Here is a 22,873-nt window from a genome sequence, read left to right on the forward strand (position 1 = left end):
AATTTAATGATGAGTGTGTGGCAGAAATATTGGAGCCTCTGGGAAACATAACAGTATTTGGTCTATACAGAAGAATAGACAGATTAAAAAGAAAGTGATAACAAAAGCAAAACAAAGATGATGCAAGAAAGAAGAGTTGCTCATCATCATATATGACATGACTCAGCAGTAAACTTCTATACATAGTCATAGTAATATTAGAACTAACCATTGATTTAACCAAAATTCATGACTTCACTGTAAAGGGTGTGAAGAGAAAGTGAAGCTGATGTGAGAACACTAAAGTCTTTATCTCAGATGTTAAGATGATGACTGAAATTGGTAAATCCAGAAATAGCTGCCTACACATATTATTTAGAAAACTGAAGGAAATGCCAGAAAAACTAGCTGAAGAGCTGAAGGGAGCTGCCTGTGGGAAGAGACTGAAAGATAGGGAGGGGTGGGCACTGCTGTTTTCCAGTGCCATTTGCATTTTTAAACTATACCCATGTATTGCTTTTATGAAAATATTTCATTTTTAAAACACTTCTGGACTAATAACATTTTCTCCTATAATAAACAGTAAAGTATAAATTCCTACAGAATTCAATTCAACAAACATTTATTATGTACTACCTGCAAAGCACTGTGCTGGGCCCTTAGGCACAGAGGATGAAAGCGCATTCATCACTCTAGGTGAGGTTGGTACATAAAAACACAAGGGAACAGGCTGAGCAGGTAGTGGCCAGACTTGGGGTTCTACTTTAGACCATCAGCTTTATGAGAAATGCCTCTGTAAAATCCCACCTCACCAATGTGGATATTGGGAGGGTCATTCCAGTTCTCATCCAAGATAAGTAACACATGGTTTCTGCAGTCAGGAACACTAGCAATGGTAAAGTAATAGTAGCAATATATGCAGCTTTTATTACATCTTAGTAAGAAAATAAAAAACTGCTGGGAACCATCCGAAAACAAAAGTTATCAATGATTGCCTTTCATCTGAAAGGTGTACAAGAAATATGCTTTGGAAACTAGCCCTACACTTGTATTAACTCTAAAAACATACTTAAATCATGAGCCTGACCCATACTTATTAAAACTGTTAAATATATATAAATATGGCAAACTGGAAAGCAGGGTAAGACTTCTGATTGATCTGGATGACTGAGCAATAGAGAGAGAAAGTATATAGAGATTAACAGGGGTATGAACAGGAAAATTTACTAAGGTGAAAATAATATCTACACAAATGATTTTGTATACAAATGGTAGATAAAAACTTAGAAGAAATATAATGGATTAAAGTTGAAAAATAAATTAGCAAAAGAATGTCATTCCTATAAAACCTGGTAATAACTAAGAATTTATTAAAGGAAAATCCAGAGCAGAATATCTAAAGGATCAACTGATGAGTATCAATCAGGTTTGCACTGGGTTCTATAAATGCTAAAAAAGACTGAAAAGCTCAGAGTAGTGACCACAATATTGGAACAAAATGACAGTACTGATGTTTGGGTGTGTTTTGAATCATACTGAACAGCCTTTTATTTAAAAATTGTTCAGTATTCTTAAACTTTTTCTTTAAAAATCAGTGAAACAAGATATTTCATATTTTCAAATACAAAAAGTTACAAATTACAAAAAAATCAGGTAAAATCTATATATTAAAAGCCTAAGGGACCATCCAACTGTCCGCCCAGTAGCTATGATGCACAATGACCACCAGGGGCCAGAAGTTCCAACCAGTAGCTATGACATACACTGACCACCAAGGGGGAGATGCTCTACGCAGGAGCTGCTGAGCTGCGGTGACTTGGCAGCTGCGGTTCTCGGGGATGCACCCAGAACCAGAGAGGAATTCTGGGGTGCGTCACCTGAGAACTGCCCTCTTGCAATCTGGGACCCCTCAGGGGATGCAGGAGAGCTGGTTTCGGTCTGATCCTCCCAGGCCAGGCCAAGGAACCCCACCTGCCAGAGGGACCCCGCTTACTCAGCAGACAACTTTCAAGCGGCCTGGTGCTGTCCCAGGTGCTGCCAGTCAGGGAGGGACCAGGGGAGGTTGGCTCCAGGGCGTGTCTGGCCCTTCTCACCCAGTCCCACCCCTCCAGCCAACTTCTAATTAATTTCCGTTCAATGTACACAAATCCATGCACGGGGGCACTAGTATAAATTATAAAATTACACATTTTAAATATCATTCTAAAAAATAATATTAGATATAACTTTTAGAAATAAGTAAAATGAATTAAAATAAAGCATTCTAAAAAATTAAACCCTAACCAAGAATTTTATTTCATTTTTGTTTTTTTAAAAAATAAAGAGCCTCAATAATGTGAGCCCATTTTCTTTTTTTTAAATATATTTCTTTATTGATTTCAGAGAGGAAGGGAGGAGAGAAACAGATAGAAACATCAATGATGAGAGAGAATCATTGATTGGCTGCCTCCTGCATGCCTTTTACTGGGGATAGAGCCCACAACCCAGGCATGTGCCCTTGGCAGGAATCGAACCTGGGACCCTTCAGTCCACAGGCTGACACTCTATCCACTGAGCCAAGCTGGCTAGGGCATGAGCCCATTTTCATGCACACTTTCCTGGTTGCTCTTTTTGGTTCTGTACTAGTCAGAGGAAAGGGGGAGGGGAGGTGGGGGATAAGTATAAATTTACTCCATGTCTTAATTATTTTCAAAACCCTTTTGGAACAAGTTTTTGTTTTTCATCAAAGACCACAATCTTTGTACTGCTTCTGAATCATTATTTTTCTTTCCAAAGAAAGCTGTGCCTATTACATTACTGATTTTTCATCATGCATAAATTGATTAATTTTACATTCACTTCTTTGAAATCACTGATATACACACTCAGATGTTCTTACATTGGAAACTTCGTCTTGCAGCCATTGTCCTCTGTCTTTTGAGACACAGGAATTCTGAACAGATGCATTTTTGTCCCCAAATTGTTAATCCAACATTAACTCTCTAAACAGAGAAGAGATTGGCTCAGCAAGCATTTATATCATAAAGGGATTAACTGAGTCATTAATCTTAATCAAGATTTAATGCTTCAGGTTGCAAGTTGGCCATTACATGGCTATACCCAGAGCTGGTGTCTCCAGCAGCTACCAGCTCCAAGGCTTCCTCCAGCTTCAGGCCCCCTACCTGCCTTTGCTCTTTGCCTGGAGCTGAGGCATCCTTTTGGCTGCTACCTGGGTTACAGCTCACCTGCTGGTACTTCTACATTTTCAGCATTTGTTGATCACTTATGGTCTTCCCCCTTCCCCCACACCCATACCCTCAGAGCTTCCAGTCACCCCTGCAGGCAGCTATGAAGTTTCAGCTGTTAGCATTTCCCTTCCCGACTATGTCAGAGGGCTAGTCCTACTGGGGTCCGCTCTTCTTACTCAATGGAGAGATGCACCAGCTTCAAAGAGGGGCCTGTCCTTCCACTCTAACAGTGTTTCTGGTGGGAAGGGGAAGGGAGAGAGGTGAAGATGAAAGGAAGGGGAGATGTTGAAGGAACTGAGTTTAAAAGGCTGCAGGAGGCTTATTGTGGCAAGGAATCAGGGCCTACAAAGAGTTTAGCAGGAACAGAACAAAGTCAAGAAGTGAGTAATACTGCTGGTTGATGTTTGAAATAAAGATTTTCCATTCACAAAAATACTAAAATTTCTATTTGTTGCTTTATTTTTTGCATTTAACATGTACTACTTTTTATTGAAACTGATTTGCCTTTTTAATTATATTTTCCTTAAGCTAATATCATTTTCATAGTGAAAAAAAAAATCAGTGGTTGGAAGAGTTCAAAACCACACAATTATCCTGGCTTTGTACAACTGAAAAAGAAGGTAATTTTTACATGAACAACCGAGACCAAATACTCTAAAATTATTTTCCATTGAATAAAACAGGCTATTTAATTCAAGATATTTTTAAAGTCCTTTCAAAAATGGTAATTTTTACTTTATAATGTATCTACTTAATTCTAATATCATTTTTACTATAGGTAACTAGTGAGGCCTCACAATTTGATTTAATTTCTTAGAAATTCTATCAATTAATTACAGTAGCTTAAAATAAGTTCATATTAGGTACTACTGAATGTCTACTTATAAAAAAGTGTTATGAATGATAACCAAGTTAACATTTAGTATATGAAAAAAAAACTTAAACTATGACCCCTGAAAAGGTGTTACTTTCTTGAATAAGGAAAAATCCATAATGCCAACTTCACCCATTATGTGACATGTGCTTAATTATTATTGGTAGTCATGATTAAAGTCTAAGAATCGATGCTCAGGTTAACATCTTAATTTCTCCGAACGTGCATTTTCTTCTCTTTGCAGTCTTTAATCTCTTATGACAGCTAAAAGTATGTAAAAAGACATGTTAGAAAGAGCTCTATGTTAACCAGAATACAATTTAGGTGTCTCCTAGCATACATTTAAAAATGCTGAAATACAGAATTTTCCTGAAGAAATATTTCTATAAATGTTAACTGTGATGTACAAATAAATAAGAATATTTTTAATCTGGTGGGGGAAAAGTTGCGGTCTTTTTCTACTCTTACATCACCTCTACAAGAACAAGAATAGTTCTACAAATGAGTGTCTTACCTAAAAGACAATGTATATAAGAAAAAGTGTGGAAATAACAATGAATTATGTCTGAACAGGTTCTTACAGTAGAATAAAATGTACAAATTTTTACTTACTCAGACATTCTTTCAAAGCCAGAGCTTGAACTCTGGCTAACTGCTTCTCTCTTTCTATAAGCTGCTCTCCAGAAAAATGTGGAAGCGACAAGAAGTCAAAAGGAATACCTGAGAGACAAAAAAAGGCAGTATTAAAGATATTCTATGACAACAATTAATATTCAGTTCCCAGCTAATGCGCTAATTTATAATTTAAAAAGTAAAAGCCAATTATTCATCTCTCTTGATCTTGCATATTTCCAATTAAATAATTAAGCTGCAAAAAATAAACATATTAAATTATTGTGCATTTTAAACTTTGACCTGCTTCTTAAGCTGTGGGAATTCAGGTAGTAGAGTAGAATTCCCTCATCACATTTTCTTCCATAGGCTCAGCTATTGAAACTCCTACACAGAAGGGAGTGCGGAGAGGATGAAGGGAGTAAAGAGGGTCAAATTATGGTGATGGAAGGAGACTAGACTCTGAGTGGTGAGTAGACAGATATTGTATTATAAAGTTATACACCTGAAAATTACACAGTTATTAATCAATGTTACTCCAATTCATGTAATAAATTTTTTTTAAAAAATGATAATTAAAATATACACTCCTACACAAAACACAAACGGAGTAGGGTTAAGTATCTAAAGATGGCCCCCAATGACCCACATGTCCTGCTATTCACCCACTGTGTAGCCCTTCCACAGTGAATCCTGGCTAGCCCTAGGAAACCAATAAAGTATGGTAAAGTGATAGTGAATGACCTCTAGGCTAGGTCACAGAAAGCCTTGAGGCTTTCTAGAACAATTGCTCTAGTCTTCACATGACTGGACTTCCAGCTGTGTATCTGCAATCAGATGTGGGACTTTAATACAGAAACTCCAGCTGGGCTGAGCCCAGTCAGCAGGACTATGAGACATAGTAATAAATAGTCATTTTTAAGCTAATCTTGGGGTCGCTTGTCACACAGTAATAAACACCAAAGCGTACAGGTTGAAGAGAAAAGAAAAGGTGAGCAATAAAACAGAATAAATTGCTTGAGAGAAAGTAAGTGAAAATGAGAAATTATAGAAAAATAGTATGTGTTTAAAGTGGACTATACTGAAATTGTCCTATTTGGAATCAATGGCTGACCTAATAAAATTTACTGGGTACAATATAAAGGGATTAATTCTCTATATTCTAAATTGTTCAAATACATAATACTATGTTTAAAATAAAAGATAAATTTATTGAAAGTGAAATGGAGTTTGGGGAAAATAAGTTCATTAAAAACCACATAAGTTAGTTATACCTATATATACAAACAAATGTACAAATATTTTCCACTCAAGTTAACACTTACTCAGTTGGGTTTCTCCTGTCCTTGCTTTCATCTTTCCATGAATGAAACTGAGGGCAAATGAGCCATTGATCTGGTTGGCTGAGTGAATCAGTGTGGCTTTGCATTTTCTACTGTCATTACCTTGTAACAAGAGGTAATAGCTAGAACACTCTCCTTTCACTTCAACATCTGGAACTAAACAAAAACAACTTTTAAGTATGTGAAAATTCATCATGCAGCAAGGCAGAATCATACACCGGACCGAGAGAATATGACATCCTGTGTTATTTTAAAACAAACTGTTACCCAGTATATGTGGGGCTAGCAGTTGTTCAATTAACTGAGAAAGCTGTCAAAATTAGGGAATCAAAAAAATTAAAATAAAATCTGATAATCATAATAAAAAAGATACAAATTTTAATTTAAATTAAAACTATGTGTACTCATTTATTAACTTTTGATGCTGCTCATTAGAGTTCCATGATATTTTTCTTCTACAACCCACTTATAATGTATCAACTACTATTTCCAGCTTCAATTTCTTTAAAGGGGAATAAACTGACCCCTGCAGGCATGCACAACTCAACTGGTGGGAGCAGCAGTGTACAGATGTACTTAAGAGTAGCTTTTTGCTCCTTGCAGTGGGCACCCATAATGTATTTTTACAGAGGAAATGGAGAGCATTCATTAATCTGGCATGCCAGTTACATGAAGGTCAGTTAAGACAGCTTCTAGTATATTTTAAAAACAAATCAAGTGAGGGTTATAGTGAAGGTCGAAGAAAAACTGTGATGCCTTTGAAAGTAAAAATAGAAGCAGAGTCCTTTTTATTGAAGATGGTGAATTGGACATAATCATTTATTTTCACTATCTCCTGAAATTCCATGAAATGAGAATAAAGAGAATTTTAAAATAGCAGAAACCTCCAAGGACTAATATCTGAGAGAGGAGAATAGTGACTAAATTTTGAAAGCAGGAAAGCAGATGAACGAATGGTAACAGGCCTCAGTCTCTTAATTGCTACGGAAGCTGAGAAAAACAGAGGAGAAAGCTTAGAAGGAAGACAATTTATACTACAACCCCTGACAGGAGACTTTGGGGTGGTGGTCCCAGATGGCACTGGAAGCAAAATGAAGGTGAAATAAAAAGACAGGCTGAGAATGCATATAAGCATAACTAATGGACACAAGACACTGGGGGGTAGTGGAGGACAGGGAAGGTCAAGGGGGGGGGAAAGGAGACATATGTAATACTCTTTGTAATACTTTAAGCAATAAAACAAAATGAAAAAAAAAAAAAAAAAAGATAGGTTGAAAGTCTGTTTGAGAAGCAATATGGCTTCCCAGTTCCTCCTTGTTCTACTCAGGTAAATGGCTGTCCTTTCCCCAGCCCAGAAAACCAGTGGCTTATCCTCTCGAGAAGATAAAACAAGGTGTCTCTGGCCTTGGAAATATAAACAGAGATTAGGGTCTGAGTCAGTTATCAGTGGATTAGGTGAATGATTCTATACAGAACATTGAGGCCCGTTTCTCTTCTTCATCTACATAACTTCCAGAATTTTAGAAGCCAGATAGCAGAACTGAGACTTCTTTTGGAAATGTGGTCAGCCCTAGAGGACAGACTAAAGAATCCCAATAGTGGGGTCACCTAATGTAATGTTGCAGCAAGATCACCCTAAGATGAAGATCCCAGTCAACAAGCTCTCCCCATACACCCAAGTTTTCCCAACAGCTTTCTGGTACTCTCTCTTAAATATAAACAGACAGCCAAACATTATGAGACTTAAGGAAAGCCTTTGCTATGAAAGCCAGATGCTGAAAGAAACAAACAAAAAAAAAAAGGGACTTGTAGAGAAACAAAGAATATGGCATAAAAAAAATCAGATCACTAAAATCCTCAGAGATGATATTGCATCAACTAAATAAGAACAGAAAATTACAAGAAAAGAACATTAACTTAGAAAGAGCTTATGGAAATTAAAATTAGGAAGCAGAAATAAGATTTCAACTAATAGGTTAGAAGATAAAGTTCAATGAATCTATCAGAAAATAAGAGAAGACAAAGAAATATAAAATAGGAGAGGAAGAGAGAAACCCAAACCAGGAGGTACAACATCCAAACACGACTAACAAAAGAGGGAACATTAAAAAATGGAGGAAAGGAAATTATCAACAAAATAATTATAACAACATTGTCCCAATAAAAAGACAAACTTCCAGGCATGCTGAGTGCCCCATCCTATATAATAAAAGCGTAGTATGCAAATTGTCCCCTCAACCGGGGAGTTCGTCTGGGAGTTCATCTGGGAGTTCGACCAGGGAGCATAGCTGGCCGGAGGAAGGGCAGGAGTACCAGGCCGGCAGCTGGCAGCCGCTAGGGACCCTATCAGTGCATGAATTTCGTGCACTGAGCTTCTAGTACAAGAATAAAAAGAGCCCTGGCCAGGTAGCTAAGCTGATTGGAGCCTTGACCCATGTACCAAAAGGCTGCAAGTTTGATTCCCAGTCAGGGCACATATCCAAGTTGCTGGTTCCATCCACAGTTGGGGTACCTATGGGAGGCAACCGATTGATGTTTCTCTCTCCCTTCCTCTCTCTCTAAAATCAATAAAGTGCATATCCTCTGGTGAGGATTTTAAAAAGCAGAATAAAAATAGATTCTACAAAATGCCAGAGAAAATGCATGCTTAAAAGGAAGGAAGGAAGGAAGGAAGGGAGGAAGGAAGGAAGGAAGGAAGGCAGGCAGGCAAGAGTGAGAATGACACGAGAATTCTAAACAGCACCAAAATTTGAAGACAATGGAGAAATGCGTTCAAAATTCTTATATATACTAAGAAAAAAAATCTATTGTAAGCTTATTACAATAGTTTATTTCACAGATTTGAGCATCCTGTGGGTTAAAGCCTATCCCCCAAAACAATTATGCAATACAAAAAACACACAATCTTTTGCAATTAGCTTGAAATAGGAACGTTAATCCAATTCACAAACATCAATCTTAGAAAAGGAATTTAGATAAAGATTAGAAAGAAAAAACGCTTGTTACTAGTTGTATTTGAAACTAAGATTTCCCAAGACTTAGTGACCTTAATTCATTTACCAATTTAGCACTTTGCAACTCAAATTACATATCTTCTCAATGCCTGATATCCTTTCCATATTTATTTAAATCCCATCACCTTTATTAGAACTTTAATCACTGAAGCCTATAATTACAACAATCTTATTTTCTTTAAAAGAAAAACATTTATTTTACAGAATTCCCCTAATCATAATGACTATGCAGTCATCTAAAAAATGGTGTTCCAGATCTGGCAGGTGTTAATTGAAGACTTATTAAATAATTTTATGTAAATACAGAGTAACAGATTTATAATTAGCATAGTTATTCAATTCCCATAGCTTTTCCTGAAGAAATAAGGGGAAATGATTACAACAGAAAATTCTTCTCTATTTTCATCTGTTATTTTTACACTGTCAACTTCTAAGAGATTGATTGGCTTGCATGTTTCCCCCAACCAAAACCAAATATCCATTTGGATCTACTATATAGGCAAGATGGGAGAAACAGAAATTACATGTTTCCTTTAGTTGCATCAAATTTTATAAGTAATATATAAACTATAATGAAAACTGTGTCATTACTAGTTTCATTCACAAACAAAATTTTAGCATAATAAAAACCAAGTTATATTTTATATCAATACATTTCTCAGCAGTTCTTAAAATCCTGTAGCCAGTCCCCTCTTTTTTATAATAGTTCAACAATATAACTGGAAAATAGTATTTCAAGTGATATCATGAAAAATATTCCAGGATAATTTGGGAAACGACTGTTAAGTGAATATTCTAACTTATTGAAAAGTAAATAATATACCCAATTATTTTGATAATGATTATGAATATTAAACAATAAAATAAAATATAATCCTCAAGGTAGGCATTTTTGGAGACCACACATTTTCCAATGACATCGTTTTTCAAGCAATTCTAGACCCAACTTTTGAAATGGCCCTTCGAGTCAACTGAAGAGGCAAAAAAGAAAACATTTTTTTAAAATCAATATACTTACTTTATATTCATAAAGCATTTCCAAAAAATGTATTGCCTACTTTCATCCCCCACCTTATTTGTCAGACTAAGCTTCGATGATTTAGTGCAAAACTTAGCTGCCACCAAGAGTGTTCAAGAAAATTCCCTGCCACAATTCTATAAAGAATCTAAAATCGATCAAGAAATGATATTGTTCACTGCTGAATCCTAGCACCTAGAATAATGCCCTGAATACAGTAGACACACTATAAATATTTGCTGAGTGAGTGAATACTTTCTCTTTGCCACTGAAATCTCTTTCAAAATCTTTACCAGAGTCCTTTATCCATTCTCAATATGAAATTTATTCATAGGTCAGTTATGGTGTGTAATTTTAACCTTATTAGTGTCAGCTCACTATTTCAAAACACTTTCAACACTGATTTAAGAATGAAGAAGGTACATACTTCAATTCAAAATATTTCATCAGTTATTAGTCTAGTCTCTTTATTTTTTTTTCTTTATTAAGGTATTACATATGTGCCCTTATCAGCCCATTGCCTCCCCCCACACCTCCCTCATGCCCTCACCCCCCTGTTGTCTGTGTCCATTGGTTAGGCTTATATGCATGCATACAAGTCCTTTGGTTGATCTCTCTAGTCTAGTCTCTTTAAAATATTTTTATTAGATGACTTGTCTGTCAGCAAAATAATAAGACTATTTTTTTCAAGAGTACCTTTAAAATTTTTCCTTTGAAAAGAATTCAAATTTTTTTTAAATATATTTTATTGATTTTTTACAGAGAGGAAGGGAGAGAGATAGAGAGCTAGAAACATAGATGAGAAACATCAATCAGCTGCCTCCTGCACATCTCCCACTGGGGATGTGCCCGCAACCCAGGTACATGCCCTTGACCAGAATCAAACCTGGGATCTTTCAGTCCGCAGGCCGACGCTCTATCCACTGAGCCAAACCGGTTTCGGCAAGAATTCAAATTTTTTTAAAAAATGAGGCAACAATAAACTTAGAAATTTAAAGTTATTGTGGATGGCCTATAGATGCATTCAGACTTGGGTGCAAATTCTGCCTTCACCCTGTAATTTAAGTTTCTTGATTTCTCTGTAGCTTAGCTTTCTCATTTGTAATATAAAGTTAGGGGATGATCAACAACTAGTTTTTAACAATTTCATAAAACTTCTCTGTGAGCATATGATAAGCCAGATATTTTTTATTGTACAACTGGCTTTTCAATACAAGTTTTAAAGAGAAGTCTTGCTTCAGAAATCTAACAGGGTTTACTGAATTGCACACTATCTAATAAAAGGGTAATATGCAAATTAACCATCACTCCATCACAAAGATGGCAGCACCCAGTCCTCTCAGCCCCGCCAGAGTCCCTCAGCCAGGGGGGGTGGGGGGGGGAGAGCGGCCACTGAGAGCGGGCAGTTTGAGCAGCCTGGCGGAATGCTTGCTTCATCGCCATGGTGACGAGGCAAGCCTTCTGAACCCGGCCGCGGATGGGTCTCTGGGCCGCGGAGAGCCTTTGGGCAGTGGGCGCAGAGCGGCCAGGCCCCGCAGAGAGCTACTGGCACACGGATTCGTGTGCAGGGCTTTTACATATAGTTCTTATTGCCTTTTTTCCAGTACCATAATAGTTTCTGAGTTTTTTCCTGAAAACCCCTTTTAAAAATCATTCTTCTGCTACTCTTGTAATTTTTTTTAATGTTTTTATTGTTTTTAATGTTTATATTGATTTTAGAGAAAGAGGAAGGGAAAGGAAGAGAGAGAGAAACATTGTACATGCCCCGACTGGGGACCAAACCCACAACCTGGGCATATGCCCTGACCGGGAATCGAACCAGTGACATTTAGGTACACAGGCAACTCTCAACCAACTGAGCCACAAAGGCCAGGGCTCTTTTGCAACTCCTAACTTAAGCATACCTAAATGGGGAATTGGTTTTCTATTTTAAGTCAAGACATATGAAATCGCTGATATTTAACAATTTTTGATATACCCATATAACAATACCATATGGTTCAAACTAATACATATGTATGTATGTATTTTATTTCATCAAGAGATAATATGGTAAACCTAAGGAACTGATAAAAACTGGTACAAATTTTGGTTCACACTGAACAGACGAAGTCTATTAAAAGGCTTTTTTTTTACTTTTCCAAAAAGCAAAGTATGAAGGAACACACGTTAGCTGTGTTACTTTGGACAAGTTACTAACAATTTGAGCTTCAGTTAACTCAGGAAATTCTAGGGTTTGAATTTAAATCATCTGATTTTATAAAAGAAATAAGAATTTCATTTTTACAATGTCATCTTGGTTAAGAGCACAGAAAATGTTTTTTAATATACTGTATAATAAATTAAGCACTTGTTTTTACAAAGTTTATTCCCAAAATGTCTCCAAAAAACCCATGTTCAATGTAATTAGCTATCTAATTAACCCTAAGTTCTGCCTAAGATCACTGATATTTTTTGAATGTATATACTTTATGTTACAGTTGGTTGTTAGAGATAATAAAAATAAAATCTTCAAATGATGTGGATCCTTTTTAATTAGTAGTAATACATATTATTTTCCCATAAAGAAAAATTATCTCCATTGAAAATTTGATAAATATTGCTTCTATGTTATACCACTGAAACAACTTAAAGATTTCCTACTTACCACTGATTGTCTTAGGCTTTTTAGCTATGTATTCCTTCCATTTTCTTGAGCTGAGTTGGCTGGGAGGTGGAATAAGTATGTTACTAATAGTACATGGCAATACAAAAAGTGCACCAACCTATTGAAAACAGAATATACTTTTAGTGACTGTACATTGAGATTAATTCTTAAGTAGTATCATCTGACAAGTTTCCTCATATTTCACCTACATAAAATGTACTTAGTAATACTCTCTCCCAATAACTCCACTAAAAACAAAAACAATGCCCCACCTCCACCCTACACCCCCAAAAAGCCAAAGACCAGTCAACAAAAATAGAGAAAGTTCTTCAAAGCTATAAGCTTTTTTGGTTATAAATCTCTAAAAACCTTATTATTCACATATCTGCTTCAAGTTCAGGTTACAGGTATAATTTCTTCTTTTTCTGAAAACTAATGAGAGGCCAGAAATTCTATCATCAAAAGATTTTGTCATATTTAGCCATAATTCTATAACCTTTTGATTGGATGGATTATTGTTCTGGCTTCAAAATTAGAATAATTTAGAAAGCAACTTCAAAACTTCTCTTCCTAGAAATTAAAGATTTAATGATAATAAGTACAAAATGCAAAGAAACCATAAATCACATGCCAGGAAACATACAGCAGCTTCTCACTGATTTATGAGCAAACTCAACTTATTCATCTTTGTATTCCCAGGGCTGGCCATACAGATGCTTATTAAATATTTGTTTTCAAAAAACCACCATAATATATTTAGGTAAATGTTTAGTTTGATTAAGCACTGAATAAACAAATTGCAACTCTGAAAGTGGCATTTTGCCACTTATTTTAGAACACAAGCTATAACAGTCAGCACATCTCAATAAATATATATTTTTAAACTCTGGGGAAATTCAGTTGGGGCATTTGCCATAGATCTTAAATCTAAGGCAAAATCATTTTTAATTGCCCTATGTAGATGCAAAATCACTTTTTTTTTTTCTTGCAAAATCACTTTTAACTGTCCTCCATAGATGGACGGGTTACAAGAGATGTGATACTCAAATAAGGCATTAATGTGCTAGTTTTACTGCTACTTATTACTTTTACTTATATATTATTAATTAACAGACATAAAAATAAGTATATTAGAAGAAAATAAGGTAAATTAAATGTACTTATTTTCCTTTATTATTATAGTAATAACCTTTTTCATTTTAAGTCAAATGTATTTTACACAGTCAAGAATTAGACATTAAAAACATTTAGCAATGTAAAATAATCACTAAGTATAAAAGATCTATGTGTGATTTTCTAAGTACTAAATCCTAGTTCTTCATTGTTGCATAAATAAGACTTCAAAGTCCTAAATGCACAGCAAAACTGCATGACCCAAAGACTGTGATGTGACCATGCCAGATCAGGGCCCGGTTATACTTGACAATTACATAATCATTATAATTAGAACTTCACAGTTGAGAGATGCTAAATGAAGTTCAATGCCTAACCTATAGCCTGATACAAACGTGGCTGGACCCCCAGGCCAAAGAAGTGACCAAGTTTTTGAGGCATCTCTTTTTGACTAAACATTTGCTACAAACATGAATGACATTTCTAAATCTCGCCATGAAGTTTATTTTGAAAATTTCTTCTAAAAAACAAAACAACACTTCATGTCTGCAGAGGACTTTGGAGTTATTATGAAAAGTCCAAAGTGGCTTAATATAAATTAGGCCCAAAATCATGTTATATTAAAGAAACCAAATCACTCAAGAACAGATTCATAAACTATAGTCCCTTTTCTCACACATCGTTAAATACTGAGTTAGAAACAAAACACATTCCCTACATTGCCACATAGAGAAGAAATCTGCTCCAACAATAACATGGAGTTCTTCTTGGTACTGTTTTTTGTCAGTTCTCTGAACTAAGGAGTTAAAGAAATGAAAGAATGGTAACTGTAAAACAATTCTACTCCCTAATACAAGTTTGATTCTCCAACTCACAAGGTGCTTGAATTTATTTATTAAAAATTTTAACTCTAGGAATTTACAATTACTCCTTTCCTTAAGGATAATTATTTTTCTGATTATGAAAATATACCAAGAAATAGTGTTAGTATGAATGGTATCACTATAAACTTTAGAAACAAGAGATTTGTAAAAACGGTAACTTCTGAACAAAAATTCAAGGACACTATGCTAATGTTCCATTTTCAGCCAACATTTTCTTTTTTATACAAAGTATCCTGTTCTTAGGTGTATTTCTAAAAATCATTACATTTTTTAAGAGAATTTAAAATATGTGGAATATTTACAGGTATAAATGATCCCATTCATATTTACTTTTGTATATAACAGATACAATAGACTGGCGCGTACCCATTCTGCCGATGGCTAGAGAAACAACTGAGCATTTCTAGAATATGAAAATTACTGTCTTTCTCCGTGTATTCCTAACACTTCTCCCTCCTCCCAACCCCATAAGCAGTAAGTAGCAATCAGGAAATCTTCTGCCTCGTCTAGAAGTACAAATACAATACTTGAGGGGAGGAATTTTCTCGCAAGTTGTAGAACTTGTCTAAAAACAATGGCAATGAAAAGTACTGAATACTATTCTTATATAAAACAGCTCAGTCAAACATTTAATGTGGAGTGGTACAAGGAAACATTCTACCCAACACAGAAAATGTAACCTAAAATGAAGATATAAATGAAAGGATACAACTCGAATTCAATGTCCGACAGATAGCAGGAGGGTAGGTCTGATAATTTTATCAGCTGCACAAATTCTAAAGCTAGGCCATAATAATGGAAAACCTAGAAAAGAAATTAAAATTGTATAATACTTTAAACACTATAAGGTAAAATTGAACAAACAGGTGATAAAGGTTTAAAACTTTAAAACGAATCTAAAAAAAGCATGTATTTACACATAACGCCAAACACACATTTCATCCTCTATAGCAGACAAGAATTTCTTACATTTCAGTTCTACATATCAGAGCCGAGAGACAGACATGGAGATTTCTTAGGAACTAGAAAGATATTAACAGGGAGACGATGAGTCATAGAAAGAGGAAAGCAAGAAAGGAAAAGTTCTCAATCTTTCCTGTTTATTCTCAGCAAGACAGACAACCCAAGAGACTAGAATATTTTTTAAAAAATTAAGAATTTACAAGACTGAGAAAGCAAAAGAAAGGTGACTCAGAATGAACTCAGGTTGAGTGGTATGCTGAAACAAACAAACAAAAATCCTTGGAGGAAACACTGAAAAAATTAAAATTAAACAGAGAACTAGTGAAGGCGAGAGTGCTAATTAACAAAGTTCCACTCAGAAATAACATTGCAGTATTTCTTTGGGTAGAGCCAACAACTAACTTAGGAGTGAGCTAATGAAGAAGGGCAGGTATTTCAAGAGACAGGGCTAGAGTGCTTCAAAAGAAGGGCAAAAAAAAGTGAAGATATCTTGAGGAACCAACACAAAGTTGTAGACTGGCAGAAAGCTGAGTAATTTTACAATGTAAGTTTATGTGTGAGTATATTTGTATACATATACAGTGTATATAAACATACATATATACAAATATAGTGTGTTTGTGTGTGTAGAGAGAGAGAGAGACTGAGAGGCTTACATGTACTGAAGAGGTTGTACCCTAAGATTCTCTTCAATTGAAGCAAAAATCAGATATGCTATTATTACTTAAATGGTGTACTGCCAAAGATGAGAATTTGAGATCATCAATCTTATGTTCCTAATCTTTAGAAAAGAATTTAATATTCCTGTGAAAGATGGCCATGACAAGTTGCTTAAAGTAATCAATTCTGAACAGCTATTGGGAAATGTGTTTCCATCGCCTTTTCGTATTACTCTTGGATCAGAAAATAACACCCATCCATTTGACATCAGTATAATGTTATGACTGTTATATTTTGCATTCTTGAATTAGGCCTTTTAAAGGTAATTTCTAGAGTGCTTCTACATGCATAGCTCTTATGTTATTATTCCAATGTAAAAAAAAAAAAAAGCCAATTAAACCCTCTTTAATCATTATTCTTTATAATTACTTACATTTTAAGAATCTATGGTGATATGGGAGAAAAACCTAACATTTTAAACACAGTAAATGAAGCATATGTCCAGTACTGTGTCAGAGGCTATTTTCTCACCCCATTTAACTCTCATGATAACTTTGTAAGATAAGTGTGTTATTATTGGCTCCACTTCACAAATAAGTTAATCAATCTACCCAAGGTTATAATGCCTCATAGGTGACAGAGTTAGGTTTCCAACCTAGGCCTGCCTAACATCAAAGCTTCTCCTCTTTCCACTGCATCATACTCTCTGACCTTTTCAGTCTAAGAAAGGTCACATAGTAAAGGCCATGCCAACGGCAGCTGCAGGTCTACAATGACCTAAAGTTAGGCCCATTTCATTAAAACAATATTTTTAAAAATCTGAAACAAAAATAGTTTTGCCAACATTTAATGTGATAACACAGTATAATTTAAACACTTAATTTTACTATCATAAAAATACATTAGTAAATGTGAATTTATAATTCGAACTTATAGGAACAAAAATATGCATGAATGGATAACTGCAAAATTAATTAAACATAGATTACCTTTGGTAAACAAGTCTTATCCTTCGATGGAATTATCTTTTTGTCAAGAAAGCAAGTATTTAAGTTAGATGTATTAAAACTCTTAGGTGCAACTCCCTTTAAACAGAATTCAGGAAAACAAATTTCACATCCAAACTAAAAAGAAAGCAAGAGGAAAAAATTACAGACATCATGAATAAAGTTATAAAGATTAATACATCTTCTTGCAATGTAAAAGTTGGGAGGAAACCCCCATGTAAATTTATTTTCCTTTCTTCAGCTCAAAGTGTGGTTCCATTTATGTACAAATCCCACTTATTTCAACTCACACATGAATTTTTCATGAAAAGCTCTCCTTGGCCCTTCACCAGCCTGTGAAAGTATATTAAGTCCATTCTATGCAACCACGGAACCAAATAACCTCCTTTGCATATGCTTGTTCAATATCTGGCTTCCTACCAGTCTGGAAGTTCTGCAAAAACAGAATTTGTTCATGCAACAACGGAAGCTGCTGATGAAAGATCAATTCCTGCAGAAGTAGTAATAGCAGGGTTGCTAATAATAGCAAGGGTAACAACAATGATCTCTAACACTTTGAGTGGTTATTTTGTACTTTAAATAATTTAGTTCTCATAAAAATCTATGAGCTAGAAGCTATTATTATCTCTGTCTTACAGATGAAGACAACTGTTGCACCAAAAGGCTAAATATTACCCAACATGTCATACAAAACTACCAAGAAATAGAGTTGGGATTTAAATGCAGGCAATCTAAGTATAGAATCTATGTCCTTAATCACTATAATTCCTCTAGGCTAAAAGCTATTTTCCACCAAAAAAAAAAAAAAATTGATTTCAAGTTTTAAAAGCATCCAGTGGAGATATGGAAAAGAATAACAGAATCACATGAAAATAACTGGTCATTATCAGTCTGTATAAAAACATGTAGTTTCAGAAAAATTATACAAAAGCAATTCTCCTAGCTAATCGTATCTTGCACACTTCCAGGTGGCTATATGATCTGTTTACATTCAAACCACTGCAGAGCCCAGCCGGTGTGGTTCAGTGGTTGTCAACCTATGAACCATGAGGTCACGGTTCAATTCTGGGTCAGGGCACATGCTTGGGTTGTGGGCTAGATCCCCAGTAGTGGAAGTGCAGGAGGCAGCCCATCAATGATTCTCTCTCATCATTGCTGTTTCTAGCCCTCTCCCCCTCTTCCTTCCGTTATCTGAAATCAATAAAAATATTATTTAAAAATTACCAGATGTACCGGTTAATAATGCGAATTTTTTTTCAATAGATGGAGTTACACATATGTTGATATATATGCGATTTGATATGTATGCTATTTTGTTGTATTGAATACAAGCTTCAAACCTTCATATGTCAAATTTTGTGAAGGTGTTAACATCATAGATATTTTTACGCTTAAAAATGTCGAATTTCGTGCCAAAAAAAGAACATTTGCAGGAAGTTTTAATTCATTACTTTATTTAGGAGAAAAGTGCTGCTGAAAGTTATCATATACTTCAGGAAGCTTATGGTGAACATGCTCCATCTCAACATACTTGTGAATGCTGGTCTAAACGCTTTAAAAGTGATGATTTCAATGTGAAAGACAAAGAACATCCAGGTCAAGCAAAAGAGTTTGAAGATCAACAATTACAAGCATTATTGGATGAAGATGGGTGTCAAACTCAAAAACAACTTGCAGAAAGATTAAAAGTTGCTCAGCAAACAAATTCCAATCGTTTACAAGCAATGGGAAAGATTTTAAAGGAAGGAAAATGGGTGCCACATCAACTGAATGAAAGACAAATGGAAAACGGAAAAGTCATCAGTAAAATGTTGCTTTCAACAGCATGAAAGAAAGTCTTTTTTGCATCGAATTATGACTGGCGATGAAAATGGATTTATTTTGAGAATCCCAAATGCACAAAATCACGGGTTGATCCAGGTCAACCATCAATATGGACTGCAAGGCCAAATCGCTTCGGAAAGAAGACAATGCTCTGTGTTTGGTGGGATCAGGAAGGTGTGGTGAATTATGAACTTATAAAACCAGGTGAAACCGTTAATACTGATCGCTACCGACAACATATAATCAATTTGAACCAGGCTTTGATCGTGAAACTACCAGAATGTGCCAGAAGACACAGCAAAGTAATTTTGCTTCGTGATGACGCACCATCACACACCTCGAAACCAGGTAAAGACACGTTAAAAGATCTTGCCTGGGAAGTATTAACCCACCCACCATATTCACCAGACCTTGCTCCTTCAGATTACCGCTTGTTCTGATTGGTGGCACACGCACTTTCTGAGCAGCACCTCAAAACATTCGAAAAGTGGAAAATTGGGTCTCTGAATGATCTGCCTCAAAACAAGCAAAGTTCTATTGGGGCGGTATCCACAAATTACCTGAAAGATGGGGGAAATGTGTAGCTAGCGATGGACATTATTTTGAATAAAGCACTTTTGATGTTTCTCTTGAAATTATCGTGTTTTCTTTGGATCACAAAATCCACATTTTTAACCAGTTAATAGTTAATCCGCACTATTAACCGGTTAATAAGTAATCTGCATTATTAACCGGTTAATAGCTAATCCAAACTACTAATTGGTTAATAATTAATCCACATTATTAACCAGTTAATAATTAATTTGCATTATTAACCGCAATAATGCAGATTTTGTATTCAAAGAAAACACGATCATTTCAACAGAAACATCAAAAGTGCTTTATTCAAAGTAATGTCCATCGCTAGCTACACAGTTCCCCCATCTTTCAGGTAATTTGTGGATACCGTCCCAATAGAACTTTTCTTCTTTTGAGGAAGACCATCCAGAGACCCAATTTTCCACTTCTTCGTATGTTTTGAAGTGCTGCTCAGAAAGTGCACGTACCATCGATTGGAACAAGTGGTAATCTGAAGGAGCAATACAACAAAATACCATACATATCAAATCAAATATATATCAACATATGTGTAACTTCATCTATTGAAAAAAATCCGCATTATGAACCGGTACACCTAGTATATTAAATTAAAAACCACTGCAGAAAGGTTTACCTGAAGATTTTACCTTCCCAAGATTAAGATGAGAAAGCATTCAAATCAATAAGGACCCAGCCGCATTAATTCCTGCTGTCTTATTAGAGGTTGTATTACACTATTATTATGGATAAATTGAAAAGGGAAAAAAAGACAAGTAATAGGTGCAATAAACCTTTACAGGAATGCAAGCGCCTACTCATGTTACCACGTCACCCTGAACAAATATTAAGAAACTTGGTTTTAGTTTTGTCTATATACAAAACTCTAGGACATTTACTTCAACAGGGGCACAACTTATAAAAAACACCAAACATATCCATAGAAGAAATGGCAAACAGAATTGAAACCTCAGAGAAATTTAAGATGAGAAAGTCCAACTAATCTGATAGTCTCAACTTGCAGTTAAGAAATCTGGGGTCCAGCAAGGTTAAAAAAAATTGCCCAAAATCAGAGAACTGCTTAGTAGAGGGCAGAGATTACCTAAGCTAGTATTATAGGAAGAGATTATGTCCTAAATAATTTTCCTATGTATGTGATAAAATAAAGACGCTTAAACAACATGCAGTTAACTAATGTCAAATTCTATATTTTAAAAAAATATATTACATTCTAGAACTATAGTGTCCAAAACATAATCACAGTGATTACTTACATTTAAATTAATTAAAGAAAATAAAGTTAAAAACTCAGTTCTTGGGATGAATAGTCACATATAAAGTGCTCAGTAGCAGTATGAGGCTAGTAGGATACTGCATAAGCACAGATAGAACATTTCCATTACCACAGAAAGTTCTATTTACAGTGCTATTCTAGAACATCTTTATAAGGTACATTCTTACTAAGATTCATTTAAATTGTGTTATGAATAAAGCTGAAAGGACTGCTTTGCAAACTCTGATCACTGAGAAATCCATTTACCTTTCTTTCCCATATCTGGATCTTTCCCCTCCATAATTCCTTTGAGTCAACAGCATTCCCGAGATCTTCTAAAGATACAACATCAGCAGAAAGGTATTCTGCAATTTTCTGACAATTTCTATAAGTAAAAGATTAAAATTAAATATAGGGTTTTACATTTTACTTAGATTTAATGGTTATAGTTTAGTACAAACCTAACAGGCAAAAATGCAAGTTAGGCTGCTTTTATCTACTTTTTAAAATATAGAATGCCCATTCAGTCAGCCTCTGAGTGAGTTACTATCACCTATCACATGTTCATTTAATCCTAACATCCCCAGGCATTGAATTATTACCTTTAATATTACAGGTGAAGAAAGAGACTTTACCTTACTATGTATTGGCTTAAGTGTATCAGATGCGCGCGCGCGCACACACACACACACACATAAAAACACAGACTCGCCGATTCCTTATCTTAAAAAAGAGAACTAATCTCCTAAATTGTCCCCATATGCACTTATCACAGACTATCATGACTATTACCATTCCTGTTTCTCCCTCACTTCACTGAAAAAGATCAAATCTCACTTTAACTCAGCAGCATCTACTGCTGTGTTGTCATAAAGTAAGTGCTCAGTAAACATTTGTTGAATAAAAAAAATCATGAAGTTAATAAACCTAATTTGAATACTCTTTAAGGATCAAACTGTAATAGAAATTGATCCTTACTAAAATGTCATAGAACACAACAGTATATATTTATTTCTATATTGGCACAGAAAGCAAAAAAAATATATAACATTATAAATCCAGTGTAACCATGTATCCATAGTATTCATTATGGTGCTCAATGGACAATACAATCCTACTTAAAAGCACACTGTGAAAATTAATGCAAATATATATATATTTACATTGATAATATTTACTAAAAACTTAAACATACCAGAAGTACAAGTACAAAATAAGAAAAATCTAGATTCTTTTCAATTAATCTCCATTCACAGTATGATATAAAACTATCTTGTCACATTAAAATTTTTTCAAATGCTGAGTCTATTTAATAGGATAACATATTAATTGTAAAAAGACAACAAAGACAGTAATCAAATGAACAAAGGTACTTACATTTCACAATGATTTCCTGCTATGGTAATTTTTGCTGAATACCATTCTTTTAAATGTTTTAATGCTCCAACAGTAGGCAAACAGTCTTTTAATTTAGGAGGATCTTTGTCAGAGGGCAACAGTATTATGTCTATCATTGCTCTACCTAGAAAGAGAAAAAGGCATTTTTGTAATTTTATAAAAATGTTAGATCTGAACTACTTTAAAACAGTACCATGAACGATTGACTATTATGTTTATCTAGAACAGGGGTCCTCAAACTTTTTAAACAGGGGGCCAGTTCACTGTCCCTCAGACCGTTGGAGGGCCGGACTATAGTTTAAAAAAAAACTATGAACAAATTCCTATGCACACTGCACATATCTTATTTTGAAGTAAAAAAATAAAACGGGAACAAATACAATATTTGTATTTGCATGTGGCCTGTGGGCCGTAGTTTGAGGACCCCTGAAGATAAAGGAAAATTTTACCTTTAATTTCTA

The 22,873-nt window shown here is 35.0% G+C and overlaps 1 protein-coding gene across 1 annotated transcript in view; it reads right to left on the reverse strand.

The window, feature by feature from the left end:
* The window catches only part of MTBP (MDM2 binding protein), a 52,294-nt gene that overhangs the window by 23,645 nt on the left and 5,776 nt on the right, over window positions 1–22,873 (reverse strand). Inside the window, exons 6-13 of the mRNA XM_070391874.1 lie at window positions 22,392–22,536; window positions 21,282–21,399; window positions 17,324–17,458; window positions 15,421–15,515; window positions 14,546–14,618; window positions 12,715–12,832; window positions 6,018–6,191; window positions 4,693–4,800 (exon numbers count right to left, since the gene is read on the reverse strand). Of these exons, the coding sequence (XP_070247975.1) occupies window positions 4,693–4,800; window positions 6,018–6,191; window positions 12,715–12,832; window positions 14,546–14,618; window positions 15,421–15,515; window positions 17,324–17,458; window positions 21,282–21,399; window positions 22,392–22,536 (966 nt within the window). The remainder of the gene's footprint in view (window positions 1–4,692; window positions 4,801–6,017; window positions 6,192–12,714; window positions 12,833–14,545; window positions 14,619–15,420; window positions 15,516–17,323; window positions 17,459–21,281; window positions 21,400–22,391; window positions 22,537–22,873) is intronic.

Source organism: Myotis yumanensis, unplaced genomic scaffold, assembly GCF_028538775.1.
Source record: "Myotis yumanensis isolate MYYU_CA2020_CCGP unplaced genomic scaffold, mMyoYum1.0.hap1 SCAF_15, whole genome shotgun sequence".
In the NCBI taxonomy this organism is placed as follows: Eukaryota; Metazoa; Chordata; class Mammalia; order Chiroptera; family Vespertilionidae; genus Myotis; species Myotis yumanensis.